The sequence below is a fragment of the Aythya fuligula genome, chromosome 2, assembly GCF_009819795.1.
Source record: "Aythya fuligula isolate bAytFul2 chromosome 2, bAytFul2.pri, whole genome shotgun sequence".
Taxonomy (NCBI): Eukaryota; Metazoa; Chordata; class Aves; order Anseriformes; family Anatidae; genus Aythya; species Aythya fuligula.
The window spans coordinates 1715738-1734420 of NC_045560.1; the positions used below are offsets into that span (position 1 = coordinate 1715738).

Here is an 18683-nt window from a genome sequence, read left to right on the forward strand (position 1 = left end):
CAACGAAACAGGGTCTGGGCATGCCTTTTGCAACTTTCCATGTTCACACATTGTTTAACTGTCAGGTAGCTCCCAACCATCTCAGAAACCCCTCTTTGTGGTTCAAGCCGTCCATTTTGGGAAGAGAAGTGGTGTAGAAGGAGAGCAAAGCTGTATAAGTGTAAGCTGTGCCATCACCCCAGTTGGCCTCTAGGCTGGGAAAACAAATTCTGACCCATTTAATGTACAGAAATTGATGTGGCATGCAGATTGAACTCACCTATGGGCCTTAACCAAGCCCCTGAAAGAACTGCACTGCCCTATGCCCTATGTACACCACTGATATTTTTTAAGAGGCGCCAAGGCAGTGCCTGGCTGATATTTTGGCTAGAGAAATAAGAAGTAGCAATGAGCTGAAGGAGGAAATTTTGGAGGGAAAAATTAATTTCTTTTTTTTTTTTTTTTTTTTTTTTTGGAATGAAAGGTCAAGGGCTCTTTCATAGGTCCTAACTCTCTACAAATTTTTCTTTACTCCATTTTGATTTTTTCTGGCCTGGATGGATAAAAAACTCTGTTAAGTGTGAGAAACTTGCTGCATGAAGCAGACAAATGCTGGAATTCAGCGTAATACTTGCAAAATGCTCTAGCCCAAGGTTCACTCCCAAAGGAACCATCCTCATTTCAGCACAGTTACACTGGGCATCGTCTTTTCCCTGCAAAAAGTAAGAGAATCACCAATATCCAAATGCAATCTTCTATTTATTTTTTTAGGGTCCAGTTCTGCTTTATTTGTACAACTGAGTCCCCTACTGGCTTCCCTTAAAAGGCAGGATCAAATCCACAGTAGCTTCCACAAATTCCAGAAGAATAACCCCTTTCAGGTGAAAAAAAAAATTAAAAAATAAATAAAGGCGACATTTATCACCGATGACTGTAAATATGCTGTTCACAGTCTAAGCTCATTGGGGCTCGGCGTGCATAAGCACACGCTTAACTTTCAGCATGCACTTAAGTCTCATTAGAGTGCTTAAAGGCTTTCCTGACCACGGACGCTTTCCTGAGCTGGGGTGTGGGGCAGGGACGCCTGTCTCGTACACACATGGACAACGGGGCCGTTATCTTGCTTGGAACCTTTAAATGCCACGGTAATATAAGAAAGCATAAATAATTAAACACAGAGCCTCACTCAGGACCAGCACTGCCTACAAAGATACATTTATAAGGAATGCACCCTGCTTCACAATCCCCTGCCATGGCTGGCACTGGATAGAAAATACTTAACCTATTGCACCGGGAGCCCATGAGCGTGCTGAAGCTGAGGGCTTGGGGAAGGTGATGATTTATTGCAACAAGCACCATCTATATCCTTCTCACTGTTAATCACCCATCTATGAAAAATACGTGCATGCTGCGAACGACTGGCAGAGCTACCCGAGGCTCAGATGCTGTAACTACTGATAGCAGCAGTCACATTCCCCTTTACACCCTCTGCCTTCAGAGGCTCGGGTGCCTGCTGCCTGCCCATAGGCGGTGGATGTTCACCCGTTATGGTGAAGCTATAATTTTGAAAGATGGATTGTTTCAGAGATTTGGATGCGTTTGACACATACTTTTTCCTCGCTAGCCTGTCCTATATTTCAAAAATGACACCATTCCCATTCCTATTAATGCTGTGTTGTGTTAAAGGTTCCTAGCAACAATAACACATGCAGGAGAAAATAATTATATCTATGCATGTATTTATTCTGCAACTGCCACCTCACTCTGTGCAGGCAAGCTTAGGAAAAGGATCCTTGACATTTTCTGCAAAACACACAAAATGAATTCCTGGCACCAGTTTTATTGCTACGTTTGTCTTTCTGTCTCTCTAGCGTGCTTCTTATTTTCAGTGTGAACAGTCATAAATATTCTTAAATTTACGGAATGTGGAATGAATCTTCCCCCTCCCCTTTCCTCTGCCCCATTTTTAGATTCTCTCTCCATCAATGCAACATGCAGAGCTTGGGCCTCCAGGTGCTTTTTAGAATTCAGCTTTTTCCTCCCCCTCTGGTAAACCAGTCTGTTGAAGGCAGGGTCAGGAGGCTTAGCCTTCCCTCCAGCATCTCTTTTACTTTCAGAGGGTGATGACTGGCTTTTTGGTGTCTCCACGTGAAAGTGATGCCCTGAGATGGACAATACTACTGCTGAGCAGTAGTATTGTATCATTGATGGGAGAGCCATTAACCAAAAAACCTCAAAGTTAGACACGTAAAGATACAAACAGGCAGATGCCCGAGAGGATGCAGCTCCTCTTGTGATTAAATGCATCTGGCCAACCTGCCAGAAAAAGGAAAGCAAGCCTCCAAAAAATCCCATGACCTCCTAGGTGGTTGTGTGTGCAGAGGGGTGTGGGTGCAGGTGGGCGCATGCTCGTCCTCCCCCAAATGGTGTGCGCAAGACCAGCGTGATGCAGGATGAACCCCGCGGGGCGGCGATGCCGTGAGCGACTTCTACAGAATCCACATTGTATGCGCTGTGCATTTCCAGTCGTTACACACAGTGTGTACAATGCAGGTGCTATAAAGTCAGGCGTGGAAAGGGAGGTGGTGAAGTCGCCATCCCCGGGGGTGTTTAAAAGTCGTGTGGGTGCCATGTGGTGCCTAGGGACGTGGTTTGGTGGCAGGGTTGGGAAGGGTTGGACTTGATGATCCTAAGGGTCTTCAACTGAAATGATTCTATGGTTCTGTCATCACCCTATCAGACAGCAAAAGTGCAGGCCTCAAGCTGCACAAATTCTGGTGTCCATCCCAGCCCCTGCTCTGCTCTGCCACCTTCCTTGCACACGTGTCCTGGCACGTGGAAATGTGCCATTCGTGCATGTGTCAAAGCTGTGAGTTAGAGAGGCAGTTGCAAAGCGCCTGCTAGAAGAAGAAAGCTCATGAATAAAGACCTTATGTAGGCCTGGAGAAATCTGGTCTCTGTTCCCTGCTATTTGAACACCTCTGAATTTATAGGGAGTGTTTTTTCAGCCCCTCTCTGTCACAGTTTCCTCATATCAAATGGGACCAATAACACTTACATACACCTCTTGCCCTGTTAAGTAGGAATGCTTTCAGGCAAGGATGATTTCTGCATAGATTACCACGCAGGGCTTCCCATCATGGGTTTTTGGACCTGAGCACCTCTGACAATAACACGTGGATCTGTTTGTCTCGTTCAGGTCTCCCTCCAATGCTCATTTGCACTGTAGCTGAAAGCCAGTGCGGTCCAGCCGGGGGAATTAACGCGGTGTGAAGGAAAAATGCCAGTGGAATCAGCTTGGGTTTTCTGGCTATTGGTCATGCTTCTTAGACTTCCTTCATAAAACAGCTGCAAGGAACTTGAAGTCTGCTGGGGAATTTATTGTTGCCCATAATACCATTATTTATTTATTTTTGTTGGGTGCTGGCAAGGAACAAGTTCCTGTCTGTCATCGGTGCCTCCTCTGCAACTGCAAGAAGGGCGCTGTGGACTTGCATGGAGCCCTGCTCCTTTGTGCCAGTGAGGATGTGGACTGAAAAAACTCAGCCGAAATCTTTGGGTCTGACTTCAGAATAACTGTATGTACTGGTTTCCGCTGGAAATAAGCTGCTGCAGGGTGACTTTTGCTTCCCCCACGTTGGAAATTTCCAGGCAGGATAAATCCTCCCTTGTTTATTGTTGCACAACCAAAAAAAAAAAAAAAAAAAAATCCCAGCTTTTGGGGCAAATGTCTTTTCTCTACCTATGTGGAATGTCATAATTATTTATCACTGATTCCCTGTCATTCATTGCTGTGGTATGGGCAGGATCCAGTGCCCACTGCAGGGAACTGGAGTTTTTCCACTGACTCCAGTGGGTCTTGGATTGGGTTGCCCTTTCCAGTGCCCAAAAGCTATCAAAGCAATACGTCTGTGCGGGTGTGTGTGTGTACATTATCATGCTAATCAAAACAAAGCAAAAACAAATGCAACTGGAGGGATCCTATGTTCTCATTCCAGAGGAATTTAAATTAAGCAGCCTCAAACTTTTGGAAGCACACAGATGATTGGTGTTGTGACAGGTGTGACTTCAGCTTTGTGGTTGCTCTGATAAAATGATTATACTCTGGCAGTGGTTGGAAGAATTAATGAGAGGAACCCATGCCTGTTAGACTGTTTTCCTTTGGCTGCATTACGAGCAGCATCAAGTTGGTTTTTCTTGTTAAACATATGGCATTATTTTTCAACTGCTTCTCTCTCTTCCAGAATTTGCTCTGGGGAATTGCTTCCTGAAGTCTGCTCCATACAGCGCAGTGCCATTTTCTGAGGAGCACATTTTATGTAGCTTGAAACTTTGGAAGAGGGTGTGGGTTTTTGCTGGTTGATTTATTTGGTTTTGTTTGTTTGCTGGTTTGTTTTAAAGAGCTGATATCTAAATTCTTTTCTCTCACTGCAGCTGAGGTAACAAACTCTCTGTCTCCAGAATATCTCTTTTTATTTATTTTCCCCCCAAACCTACTGGCTGGTGGGGACTTGACTCTACCTGAGAGATGGATGCCCACTTCGGCACTGACATTACACCTCCTGTTCTTGTCACAGGGCAGCACCAGCAGTTTTTGTCCTGTGCACCAGCTGAACATGAGGTTAGAAAGGAGCTTTTGGTCCCCTGCTGCCCCATAAGCGGAGCGTGGAATGAAAAAAGCTGGAGAGAGTCCTGCAGGCTGGACTGCCCTGGACTGATGAATCACTTGCATGTTCTCACAAACAAAAAACAGTGCAATTCTCCATAAACTCAGATTTACATTATCATCTGGCTTGCTTGGAGTTCCACTGTTAGGGACACTGGCTATGTACAGTGGCAAAGCACGATAGTAGCCTTCCATCCATTTCCTGGAGCACTAATATTTCTTCATGCAACATATATAGACTTTCTTTCTATGTCCAAAGGCTTTTCCCAGACTGTGGGTACCTATGCCCTGGTTGTCCAAACCTTTGATTGTACCATGGGTCGCTCAGCACCCAAAAACTTGGTTTTTTTCTTCTGGAAGAAGACATGTCCTCGAATGGGGGTGGTGTGGTGCACTCATTAATCTTGCCCTAAAATGCAGTCAGGATGTGGCCAGGTGCATTTTGGACTTGGAAGCTGGGAAGAACTCCTTGGCCATACGGTTTAGAGGTAACCATCGATGCCTCTGAGCAGGTTTTTCCTGCTGTAAGCTCCTTTGTAGACCTACACTCCATTATTCATAGTTACGTCCTCGAGGATCATCTAATATGTTTCCTGTTCTCCCTTCCAGTCCACATGCTTCAGACAACCGTGGGCAGTGTTTTTATTGTCCTCAGCCTACCAGCACCTCATAAAGGCTTGCAAGCCAAAGCTGATGCCAGAAGTGAACAAAAAGCACATTCTCGTCTGAAATGCCTGTGCCCACAACGCCTCCCACTAATGAGCACCCCCCCTGCACCCACTTCCCCCCCCTTTCTCTCTACTCCATGAAAAGATGCCTGGGTTAAAAGAAAAAAAAAAAAAAGGAAGAAACGGCTTTCCCACAAATTGCAGGCTTCTCCTGGTGTTCCAGCACTCGTGAAACCTCAGGAGCTTTTTACAGTGACTGAGATCAGAGGTAGGAAATCAGAGCTGAGGTCTGCCGTTGGGAGCAGATGCTCACAGCTTCACGCAACTTTCCACCCCCTCCAGCTCGGTGCTGGGTACTCAGCGGGAGGCACTTGGCAGAGCTGGGGATAACTCAGGGAGTGCACTAACATCAGCTGGACTGATCCTTCCAGAGGTCTGGGAAGTGAACACCACAATTTAGAAATGTTAAAAAACTTCACCACACAGCTCACCCGCCCTTGAAAAAGCCACCGTGTCCCTGATGCTCACTCTGTCTATGTTCCTTCCCCTGGGTCTACATTTTTTGCTTCAAAGACCACCTGCAATAATCTTCTGGTGGGTCATCTGTAAGGAGCAGCCATGACTTACCCCAGCCAAATAATGTGAATCCCCAAAGATACTTCTTCTCTGAGAAAAATGCCATGAAGATGAGGCTGTGGAGATAGAGCCCTTCCACCAGGATCCAGTAGTAATTGGTTGCCAGGAAGTAGAGGAAGAAGGTAACCGCTACTTTACAACCCACCTGCAATGACCACAGAAAGACGGGGTTATGCTAAAACACGGTGTGAAATTCCTGTTCTGTGTAAATCCATGATATTTGCCAAGATGGGTCGGGAAACAAGAAGGAGAAAGGGAAAAAAGAGATCAGACAGCTCTGTTGCAGGGCTTTTACATGGAGGGGAGTCAGTGTGAGAGGAGAAGAGATGAACAATTGGGAAGGAAACTCCTCTGCCTGGCTTCATGTCTCCAACAGCAGGTGAGCAGGGAGAATTGGGTACAGGTGGGGAGGTGGTGACCTGAGACTCTCTCCCAGCCCAGCAATGAGGGACTCGCCCACTTTTTAGAGTTTCTGGGTTTCCCCTTTTCCCCGTGACTCTTGGCCGTGTTACAGAAAGGACTGTGGCCAACTCTCCTTGGCCCTCATCACCTGGCAGTATGACACCCTCATAGCCCATGGAGAAACACGGGCACTGTGCAGAGGGGTGGCCCCATCCTGCCATGGGTGTCCGAGGCAGTGTCCTCCAGGCTGCCCATCCCTCCTCACCGAGTGGGAAGATGCTAGATGACTTCTTGCAGAGTGGGGCAAAACTACCCTTGTTCCTTTTTCACCCCACTTAGGTTGCAAAGTGAGGGTTAATTGGTACAAAGGGACATATAGCACCTCCTGTTGTGAATGTGGGATGGATCCTACAAGTGCAGATGTTAGGAATTTAGGTAGTCCGGCTTCACAGGACACCTATAGCTACCAAACTCATCCCACAGCAGCAGCACTTCTCCATGCTGTCCCTTACTTAGACAGGAATATAGAGTAAGCACTGTAGCCTTTAAAGCAGCTTGCAGAAAATATGAATTATATACATCTTGTAAATAAAAGAGGAATTTTTATTCCGTCCAGCTCTTATGCTAATCATTTGCCAATCATAATGGATATGGACAAATTATATATATATGTACATATATATATAAACATGGACACATATGCATCTATTGTCTTTTACAGACAAAGTGGGATGGAATAGAATGAAGGTCAATTAAAAGAAATCCCCATCCAGGCTGAGCAATAACTTATATATTCACAAAAAATCATAATCTACCCGCACACAAAGAGCGGCAGGCAATAACTGGAAACAAGAGAAATAATTAATTGTTGCCTTCATCACTCGCTTGCCTTTCAACTCAGCAGAATGGGAAATGCTGTTTAATTGCTAATATTCAAATAATGAAATACATTATCCTAACTATTCCTAATAATGAGTCCACACCAAGGAAAACCAGAAAACAATGCCGTGAAATATTTTGTGTTCTTTTCAAATAGGGAGTGCATTGAAGCGCACTGAGTGCTCCAGCCAGAGACTTGCCAAATTAATTAAATGGATCTCTTAAATGGGAAGAAAACATGATTGCAAATTTCCATCTGGGGAGACTTGGACACACAGAAGGGCACTTTGCATATGCTGATTTTATGCTTAGACATAACCCCTCTTGTTCATAACCTGAAACAACATTTGGGGACGCGCTGGAGCATAACGTAACTGGCCAAGTGAGTGCAAAGGGAGCTGTTCAGTAAAAGCTGACCTTGGCTATTTCCAGAACGGGTCCTAAGCTGGAGTCAACGGGCACAGCTCCCTGAAGGGGTCTGTGGCATAACAGCTGTCTTTGGACAGCAATCTAAGGATGTTTGCTGTGGGACAACTGCTGCGATTGCTGCCACTGTATGAAACTCAGACAATAGGGGTGTTTGTGGCCAGTAGCATGGGCTGTGAAAGGCACTTAGGAAGCCAAGTTGAACACACAGGAAAAAAGCTTGTGCTGTGGGCTGCAGTGCCACATTGCTAGAGCTGTTCTATAGGCATGCTTGAACTAGCTTGGATTTCTTTTTTTTTGGGGTGTGCATTGAAGTTAATCCTTGATCTTAGATAGTGAAAACCTTCCCCCTGTCTCTGTAGCACCCTGCAGTGTGTGGATGAGAAGCTGCCACATCTAGGCTCAGCCCTTGGGAAGTCTGTGATGAGGCCAGAGATGAGGAGAGCAAACAGCTTCAGCAGGTAGGGAGAACTTCAAAACCTGAGGACAGGCTTCACCCCCACAGGGACACGGACAGTGCAGATGTCTCCATCTGAGCCTTCTGTGCAGTGATGAGACACAAGTACCTCTTGAGCCAAGTTCACCTGACCTTGCTTTAGTTTTCACTCTGGGATGTGGTGAATCATGCTCTTGACCACTGGCTGTGCTGACCAGATCAGTGTTGACTGCAGGGACACCGAGTTGACTAATGCAGACATTGGCTTTTATGCAGATGCAAGAACACTTCTCTGTTCTTGTGATAGTATAAAATCCTCCCACTGTCCATTCTAAAAAGTCTTTTATCAGAAATGGGAGTGATAAATAATATCAGGAGCAACCTGCTGTGGTTTGATGTAAATTTACAGTGAAGAGCGATGCCTACTGCTGACCTTCCTCACAAGCTACCTCTGCTCTAGACCTGGAATCAGGGCCAGGACTCTCCCAAAACACCTTGAACCAAGGCTGTGCTCTGTTCTGGCTGCCAGTCTGATGGCACTGATGTTACAGCACAGCAGTGCCTCTGTGGCTTCCACAGAGAGGAGCTCCAGGTCAAAAATCAATCACTTACCCATTGCAATAAAAATGTGTGATAGTTTAACACACCACCGAAAAAAGATGAGGAGTTGAATAGAAGGGACAGAGGTATGAGGTTTAGAGGGGCTGGCTGCTCTGGCAATACTCACAAACTGTGACTTGTCTGCTGGAGGTGCTTCAGTAATGGATTTCAGGTCTTCCTCAGAGATCCGCTCCATCTCCTCCAAAGCCGACCCAGAGTACAAGACCGCGTCCTTCACAAAGATGCTCATGGCTCTCAGCATGAAGGAGACAAACAGGTGCATGTGGATGTAGTTTCTAGTGCAGTGCAAACGCCTGGTGTGGAGGAAAGAGAGAAGGGTTGGGGCAGTTTAGTCTCTCAGTTAGACATATTCAGGGTCCCTTCTGCTTCTGAAGATCCCCAGCTCCTCTCCTCAGCACCGTGCCACTTCTAGCAGCGCTGGTGCCACTGCTGCCCTGCACTCCCAGTTCACCCATGAGGCTGGTAAATGGTTCAAAGCCTACTCCAGGGGCTTGGCTGCTGCTGGCTCTGCATTAGGACAACACAGTGCCTCTGCTAATTTAAGCTCCTCTGTTTCTGACTGAGAACTTTTGGCAAGAAATTAAGATGCATTTTGCTTGCTTTGGGCCCGGGTAGTGAGCATGCCTGCAGTGAGCACTGCAGTTAGTTTGCACCTAGAGGATGGTGTGTGTGTGTGGGGGGCATGTGGCATGCAGTCCATGCTCAGGGTGTGCAAACCATGAGTGCAGTGTGTGTGCAGTATGTGCAACCACTGTGCAGCATGTGTGCAATGAGGTTGCACCTGCAGGACACTGTGTGCACAGTGCACTGTGCACCTGGAGGCAGTGGGAAGTGCATTCAGTACGAAGCACATGCACAGGGCATGCACGTCTGAAATAAAGATGAATTTCCATGAATGCAGTGGGTGTGCAGTTTCTGTGTGGTGAGCATGCACCCAGTGTGCAGCACACGTTCAGGGAAGGTACACTTCATGTGCTGTGCGTGTGCAGTGTGTGCAGGGAGTGTGCACTCCTGTCTGCAGCATGTGCACAGTGTTCAGTGCGTGGGATATGAGCGTGCATCAGGCATGCAGCCACTTCCAACATGTGCAGACATCAGGCAGGATACGTGCACAGCACTCACTGATACTAAAGTGTGCATCTGCACGTCCCTGTCACTGGTAAATCGATCCCTCATAGAAATCCACCCTCCTTTTAGAGTTAAATCCTTCATTCAACGACTTCACACTTGTCTGCGCTTCATGGGTTGCAAATGAAATGAGCTACAAAAGCTACAGAGCTTGTGGTCACTAAAAACCTTGCAGAGTTCCTCGTAGCATAAACTGCTTATTTTTGTGCCCACTCCAAATTCCATCCTGGGGTTCATACTTGGACTGTGCTGGGCTTTTTCCTCTGTTTGCCATAACAGACACTATCCATTGCTTGGACATGTCAAGCAGTTTTGGGGCCCCAACCCAGCAATGGCTGCATTGCAGCTGCAGGTGAATGACCCCACAAATGCTGATTGTAAAGCGCTTTAAGGTCCTTTGGGGGGAAAAGCTGGATGGTAAGAGGTGAATTAGACCTACTTCTATGAGTTATGTTTTAGAAAAAACAATCCTGCCTTTGGGGAGAAAGATGAGCTAACTGATATATTTGGAGTCCCTTTCCTGCCTCTGGTACCTGGTTAGCCATGAATAAATCAACAAATGGATTTATACCTTCTTAAATCCCTAGCTCTAATACAGAAATAAAAATACAAGTGCACAAATAAAAACTATATATTTTTTTCCCTCTCTTTTTGGGGAGCTTGTTGAAGTAATAGCATGTGTTTCCTGTACTATTACAGTACAAATTAAGCCAAATGGAGCTGTTGAGGTGTAAATGAAGACGGGCTTTGCTCCCTGCATTTGGAATGTAGCCAGTGCATCTCTGGATTACGTATCATCTGGAATAAAGCCTGGCTTGGTCTCTGCTGCTGCTTTGATCCCTAGGACAAAGATGCTCCAGCGCAGTCAGCTGTCTAGCCTTGGCTGTGAGGTGCTCTGGCTGGGTGATGGAAGAGAGAGCATGCCTCCTGAAACTAGCAGCACTCATGCATTTGCTATTTTAACAACATTGCCAGTGTCCAGTGGGAAATGGAAGAAGGGGGAAGGTCTGAGAGGACAGGAATGTGGTGGCCTTTGTGGGACATGGCCGTGTTTTGGGACTACATCATGCCAAGTGCCTCCAGGAGGGCTCTGCACTGGGATGCTCCACTATCCACACAAACCCTGCCATCCGCCTTTATCTCACTGCTGAGAGATTTGGGCGGTGACAGAGCCAAAGGCCACACATTTTATTGCCAGTGGTATGTGTCCAGGGCTTAGCCTATGCTCGTGTGGTGGGAGTTGCAGGGTCCCTCTGCAGACACCACGTGGCTGTGTGCTGCGTGGGGAATTTCCCTTCACAGCTGCTGTCTGGGCACTGCTGTCTGCTCTGAGAAGTTACTGCCAGCACCCAAAGGGAGGCAAAACTTGTGGCCCTGGTCGCTGGGGGCCGGGACCCTGCTCTACCTGCCTCTGGTGGCCCAAAGGACAAACTTCCAGCTGTGAACAAGATATTTCATCCTTCCCTTCCCACTTCGCAGCAAGAAGGAACAAAAGCCAGCTCTGTGGGCTGGATGGTGCAAGTTCAAAATGGTATTTTGGGATCTACGATGAAGAGGGTGGTCAGAAAATGAGAGTTAGATGGGTGAGTGGCCATTTCTAGCTCCCTAGGGCTCTCCACATGACTTGTGTATGGACAGGGTTCCCTTCAACCAGTCCCTCCTACATGAATATTTCAGATTAGAGTGGAATTCCCCCTGTGAAACCTCAGCCATCTAAAAATTAGCCATCTATGTCTAAGCTAATCATCTGAAGGAGAATTTTAGGGACAGAAAACCCTAGAAGGTCTTCTAAGTGAGACACGTCTCTTCTCCTGTCTTCCCGTTTGCTCTAAAGCTGGTTGAGAAAACTCCATTGCAGACAAGGGGAAGAAGTTCGGACATCCCTCCCCTCATCCCCCAAGAAGTTTGACCTAAGTGCCACTACCACAGCCCAAAGCACAGATGCAACCCTGCGTGGCTTGCTGAAGAAGCACACGCCACCCCCGTTTTATCCTTCGGGAAAGCCCGAGGCTTTTCCAGTCCAGCGACAACTCGCTTAGGTAAAAACAGAGCCGCCTACCTGAAGTATCCCAGGATAAGGACAGCAACTGTGAGGGATCCCAGAGAGATGGAGTATCCAACAGTATAAATCAAATAGAGGCGATCAAAGACCTCCTGCAGTACAAATGATGGAAAAAATAGCGTCACATTAGAACGCGTCCTCCTGCAGCGTAACACATCCATGGTAGCAGTACAGAGATTCAGGCTATCGTACCTGCTGGGGGTGTCCAGCTCTGGGTCTGGGAAACCTTGGGCAATCACATCTGTTGTTGTATTGGACATTAGGGCAGCTTGGAAAGGGGTATTCCTCTTTCCTAATGACCCGGGGGGAGCTGTGACTTTTGCAAGGGAATAGTGATGAAGATGGGCTGCTCTCACACCTGGGAGTTTTGCAGCATTTTCATCCCAAAGGAAACCAAAGCGCTTTACAAACTCTCAGCCAAATCCAGAGATCACTTGGCAATTTTTGCTTGAACAAATCGAACCTGGGACTTTTGCTGGAACAGCAAAATTTAGCCATAGGGCTATGCCATACCATTGCTGATTGACTGATGTCCAGGCTGTGGAGTGTCAATCCACCATAGAAAACATGGGGAGGGCATATTTTGGCTCAGGGTTTTGAGAAGAACTCACATTTATTTATTTATTTACTTAAAAACAAACAAACAAACAAACAAAAAACCACTATGACAATGGTTATCCAATCCAGACACAATTTTATCCAATAAAGACACAACTTAAGTTTGCCAAAGTCCCATTGGAAAAGGTCTTGTCACAGGAGAACTCACAGCAATTAATCCCGCAGTAATTCTTCTCTCTCTTGGCCCTCTATATTTTAGAGCTGGGTATAGAAACTTTGATCTATTCTTTGAGATATTGAGATGCTTTTCTTCATTTTGTAGCTGGGGTATGAAGCTTAACTTGGGGATTACTGAACTGATTGCTGCCTGGAAAGGGTTAAAAGGTCTGCCACCATCCTGGCTTGTATGCCTTTCATCGTCCGAACTTAGAAATAAACTCTGAAGAAACCAACCAATTCAGCATCTTTCTCCTTGCTCCCTCCTCCTCCAATCCCACTCCTGCACCCCCCCCCCCCCCATCTTTCCCTCACCCCACCCACTGGGTTGCAATAAAATTCGTAACACTGGGCTCTGAATGACAGCTCTGATTTTGATTTGAGGCTAGAAATGCTGTCCTGGAATGCAAAACCTCAGCCCTATTACATCAGAATCCCCAGATATGTGAATGTTTCTTTGCGGTTTCCATTGGTAGAGTGGTGTGCTTGCCAATATTAATCTAGTGTGTATGTGTGTGCATGTATTTATATATATATTTTATATATATATATATATATATAGGGGGGTAGTAGGCACTAAAAAGTGAATGTTAGTAGGCTAGAGAGTTTTAGGAATAAAATTTAACTTGTTCCCTTCAAGGCCTGGTGCACATTTCCCACTGCCAGATTAGTATCTTTGAACTGGAAAACATTTGCCTCCATGGTGAAAGCTTTTTTTTTTTATTTATTTATTTATTTATTTTTTTAATCTTACTCTGAGTTTTGGATTCTTGGTAATTCTTTGGCAATTCTGAGGTGTTACTACGCCCAGCTGAACAAAAGCGTCCCTGAGACCCATTCAGAAATTGAACCGGAAAGATCCACGTTCCCATCAGACAACGACACCGTTGTAGCAGCGATGGCCTTGGGAAGGGCCTGCTGATTGGCTGGCAGGACATTTTCGGAGGCTGTGGTTAATTCCTCTCATTAACCACAGGGCCTCTTTTTGAAAGGATGTCGAGTCAGAACTGCCAAGACATACACATGCGTGCATGCATGCATGCTACTGGGCCTGTCTGCAGATGTAGGTGCTACAAATCCTACCCAGTGCCACAGTAGGGATCCTTCAGGGAAGGTGATTTTTTTTGGATGGAGGACTTGGGTCCTTGGGGAAGGCCTCAGAAGGTTTCCCAAAAACGTGGGGCTGCCAAAATGGCTTCATGGGGCAGCCCGTGGGAGTGCAGCTCATGCTCGCTAGTTTCCAGGGGTGTTTGTCCTTGGGAATGGTGAGACATGGATTTACCCAAGGAAAAAAAAAAAAAAAAGGCTTGAAGGGCAGTTCCAGGGTTCCAGGTCTCACTCATCTCCTAGCACAAGGGAGGTCCTAGCTCTGTGGAAACCACAATGCTGAATCAGGAAAGGTCCTCCAGGTAACAAAATATTGAGTCATCTGCCAGCTGAAACAACCACCATCATGGTCTGAGAAACCTCTTTTTCAAGAAGAGATGGATGGGACATCAAATAATTCACGGAAGACCACAGAAGTCATGCATGGCCAAGCCATGGGCATAACCTCCATCATCTCAAGACGGCGTGCTACCTAACAGACCATCTTTACCCAATATACCATCCTGATACAGCTGGAGCTGAACTTAATGTCTCTAGCCAGCCTGCCCTGAAGACACGCTGACCATCACTGGACATCCACTGACCTGGAGTGGCAACCCACCCTTCAGGAATCTGGCCTCACCACCCCAAAATATGCTGTTTTAAAAGGTTTGGTACTTAACCTGTGCCATTTAATTTGACCATTGCCATAATCCTTCACTGTTTCAACTGTTGATGCATGCACACTGAAAAAGAGAAGCTGAAAGGAAACTAAGGAAACCAGAAGGACAAAACCTCAATGTCTATGACGATTTAGATTATCAGCAAAAGATTGTAAAACTCATGATACAGTAACCAGATTAGGGAACATTGGTTTCATGGTCAGTGTCTTTGAATGTTGCTGTCTGCCCACTCCATCCCATGCCCTGTTGGGATGAGATCATGTTGGGGAAGGTGTGTGATGGATCTAATCTTCCTCCTTTATGTCTGCTATAGCTTCTCTGTGTCTCTTGCCTGTGCCATCTCCCTGGGAAGTACCCATATTTTCCCTTTCCCCTGCCAATGGGTGTTGCAAATGAACTTTTTGAAGGTGTTCACATGGCTGAGCCAGTCATGGTACTCCTGGAGGGATCTGGGCAGGATGAGGCCCCTCTGATGTGGCTGGTCTGACTTTGGGGGTGCTGAAATGAGTTCCCATCAAGTCACACACCATGCTTCCTCTCTAGGTTGTGCTCTGTGGTGCTCCCAGGCACTGCTCACCCTAAGGGCCCTTCCTTTCCCCCATCCTCATGGCCTTGCATTGGATTTACTCCACCAAACCACAGGAACTCATCTCGTATGGCCAGGTGAACTGATGAGCCAGCCCACCTGATCCTTCCCTTCCCACCTCTCCCCAGCCATAAATCAGAGACTGATGAACCACTAAAGGCATAAGTACTATTGCAGATGTATTGTGTGCTAAGCCTGTAACCAGAACTCCCTTTTTTCCCCTCCCTGCTGGTATGGTGGGAGACTTCCTCCCTGCTCCCCTTTGCATCTCAGCTTTCCGCCAGCCTGACCTCAGGGTAGAGACTTTACAGCAGCTGAATGGCTTCGGGAGAACAGGAAACCAAAACAGGGCTGGAGATGGCTTCTGCATGAACTCAGAGAGTGTATGGAAAAAAAATGCAAAATAAACAAAACCCAGCCACCACGGGCATCCACAGGCTGGATGTGCCCCCTCCCACAAAGGTCTCTGCATTCCCCACTCCCTGCAGTTTGGAAATCTTCCAAGTGTGTGACCCTCAGAGCAGTTGGCTGTTACATTTTCATACAGTGCTCAGGACTGAAGCTGACTCCTAATTTGTCCACTTCCACGGATGGGGAGGTAATTTGCATTGATCTGAGTCCAGAGGAAAACTGCTTTCCTCTGCAGGACAGCTCGGAGCTACGTCAGAGCACCAGGGATGGGGTTTCGAGGCCCCATCCCCTGTGAAACCATGGCTGTGCTTTTACTCTTTCATTGCAGCCAGTGTAGAACAACCTGTATGAAGAGTACTTGTGCTCCCTCAACTTTCAGTATGAACCCATGGAGTCACAGTGGATATGGTCCTCCAATTTGGTGTTAGATGTCTGCGGTGTGGATGGCTCAATCAGAGCTGGCCACCTGAGGTCCGGGCTGCTGGAAGAAGGTATTTTAGGTAGAAGAAGGTATTTGAGGTTTCAATTCATTGAAAAATTACACATTTCATCACAGGATGGTGTCCTCAGCCACCAGCTGCATTGACTGGGTTGTCACTGACAGTAAGAGGAGCCCAGGGTGACTAGCTCAGATAGAGGTGTTTGGGTTTAGGTAACAATTCCATCCATTCAAGTCTCAGATAAGAGGTCTTGTCACTCTCTGTTGTCCTTGCACATGTCCCATCATTTTAGACAGCCAAGTGTCCTGCCTGGCTTCAAGCTGCTTTTGCAGAAACTAATGAGATTAACTAAGTCTCATATTCATATGGCATTCCCATGCAGATGTTTCTCATCCTCCAGGACATCTCATTTGACTCTGGACATAAACATAACCTAAGTTTCAGCAGCTGGATAAGGCCCTCAGGGCTTCAGTGTTTGTGTGCCCTGTCCCCTCCAGTGTCACAGAGAGAGATGGAGGCGACTGGCTCAAACTGAGAAATTCAAATCAATGACTCCATGATTATATGATTTATTGCCTAGGTGGCTGGTGGAAAATTACATTCTGAACATCACTGCTTTGTGCCTTGTATCCAGCTTTCTCCTTTCAGACTTTTCCTTACCCCCTGCGTGAGACAATGGGAAGACTGCAACATTTATGCTGTGAAGCTGAAATGGATCCAGTGGTCTTCTGAGGGGTTGGCAGGCTGCGCTGAAGGGTGGGATTAGCAGTGTATTAGGATAGAAGAGTATGTAAGGACTTTCCAGATCAAGTATCTGCAGAGTTTCAGAAAGCTGCTGATTCAGATGCTGCTAATGACATGTTTGAAATTAGCAGGGACAGCATTTTACTGTTCTGGATGAAAAGAAATGCCAGAAAGTCTCTGTCACTAGCTCTAGTCACTAATTTTCTTGCCTCTTTTATTTATTTATTTTTAATTAATTAATTAATTAAATACTTATTTGTTGATTTATTTAGTAAAACGTGTCGCTTAAAAAGCTTAATGGCAGGGAGAAGGAATATTTGCAAAAGGCACAAAATAGTCACTGATTTCCAAAGCCTAAAGAAAACAATTGTGTTGAACATGGCCTTTTGTGATGTAATTCTGTTCTCCTCATCCACAGAGGTGGCACCTCGGCTCCTCACAGTCTGGCTAGGGACTGGGGAAAGAGTCAGCTCTCAGAGCAAGACACCTGAATTTAGCTGTTTAAATGTGTCTCCAAGAGTGCTGAGGGTCTATGTTCACATAATAGTCAACAAAGCAAGGTCTTCAAATTAGGTGCCTACACCCAAGTACCAGCTGCTGTGCAAGATGCCTGAGGGTATCCATGTGGACCCCAGACAGTGTTCCAGAAGAACACAGGTTTCATAGGTATCTGCCAGCCTTGTGCTGATGTTTTAAGTAGTTTAATATATCTCCAGTGGCTCTAGGTGCCCAAGTGTAGGCAAATTAATCAGACTCCCTTAACTGCAGTCACCAAAAAAAAACAAACCCAAAACCAAAAAACAAAAAGGGTGGGGGGAAGTTTACATCTCAGAAGCCAGCTGAGCTCTTGGGATAGCCCATAGTAGCACATATTCCTGAAAGACAGCGCTCTTCCATGTCCATACATTAACTATGGTATACATAGCCACAGGACATCCTGGTGGCACAGACAAAATGTGCCCCAAATCTGCTGTTCACAATAATAGTGGAAAATTCTCCAAATCCCATGCTACAGCCACATGCTCAGAATGCCCCATAGCTGCAAGCTTTTGGAGGGCTATGAGTAGGAATTTTTTTTTTCTTTGCTTGCAGCATTTATAAACTGCTCCTAAGCACCTACTATGGGTCAGCAGTAAATGTGGGATATGAGGGAACTATGTCTGACCGTGTGTGGCCTTTCTTGTGTTCTCATGTGAAGCTTTGTTATGTTACTGTCAGAAACCACCAGACTTTCTCAGCAGACTCTAGGCATAAAATATTATCAACAACACCACACTAAAAGGTGCTTCAGCATTTGCAGGAACCCAATGGACTTAAGACTATAGACATGAAATGAGGACTGCACGACAAGATTGCTTGCAAGAATAAGGGTCTCAATGATGCATTTTTTATTTCTACGCATACTTTAAAACAGCTATCCGTCCTTCATGATGTGAATGCATGACACTTTGATGGTATTTCATCTGCGTAGCTCAGTATACACTGAATAAACATGCTTTATGCCATCAGTTTGAGGCTACACAAAGTTATTGGCTCTTAAAAAGACCCCAGAGGGCTCCAAGAACAAAGGCCAGGCATACAAGATCCTGTGTCTGAACAATGGAGTTTAGATAAAGCAGTCCTGGACCATGCTGTGCCTTTCCTATTGTGTTTGGTATGTGATGGGGTTCCCGAGGCCTCTCTGATTTCTCTGGGAGCAGTAAAACCACCATGATATAAACAAGCAGTAGGAGAGGAAGACGGGATTGGTGGGCTGAGGTTTGGTCTTAGGATGGTCCATCTTGCTAGGCTGGTGGTTTCCAAGCTGAGCTAACCTCCCAAGTAGCTGGCATATATTCCTCTTCCCCACGATTTCAGTAGATGTCACATTTACCCTTAAGCTCATCCTTGAAAACAGGATGGGTTTGTCCCATTTTCAAAAAAAGATGTGTTTGGCATAAGTGTTGCTTTTGGGGAGATGGAAACGGAGGAAATTTCTGCTTAGTGAGCAAAATATACCATTTCTTCTGCCAATGTCTGAAAAGGTGAACTGAAAAGTGACCATGCTGAAGGTGCT

General features: G+C 46.1%; 1 protein-coding gene across 1 annotated transcript in view; it reads right to left on the minus strand.

Moving 5' to 3' along the window:
- The window catches only part of PTH1R (parathyroid hormone 1 receptor), a 62322-nt gene that overhangs the window by 11210 nt on the left and 32429 nt on the right, over positions 1-18683 (minus strand). Inside the window, exons 6-8 of the mRNA XM_032183292.1 lie at positions 11901-11995; positions 8820-9006; positions 5941-6094 (exon numbers count right to left, since the gene is read on the minus strand). Coding sequence (XP_032039183.1) covers positions 5941-6094; positions 8820-9006; positions 11901-11995 — 436 coding nt within the window. The remainder of the gene's footprint in view (positions 1-5940; positions 6095-8819; positions 9007-11900; positions 11996-18683) is intronic.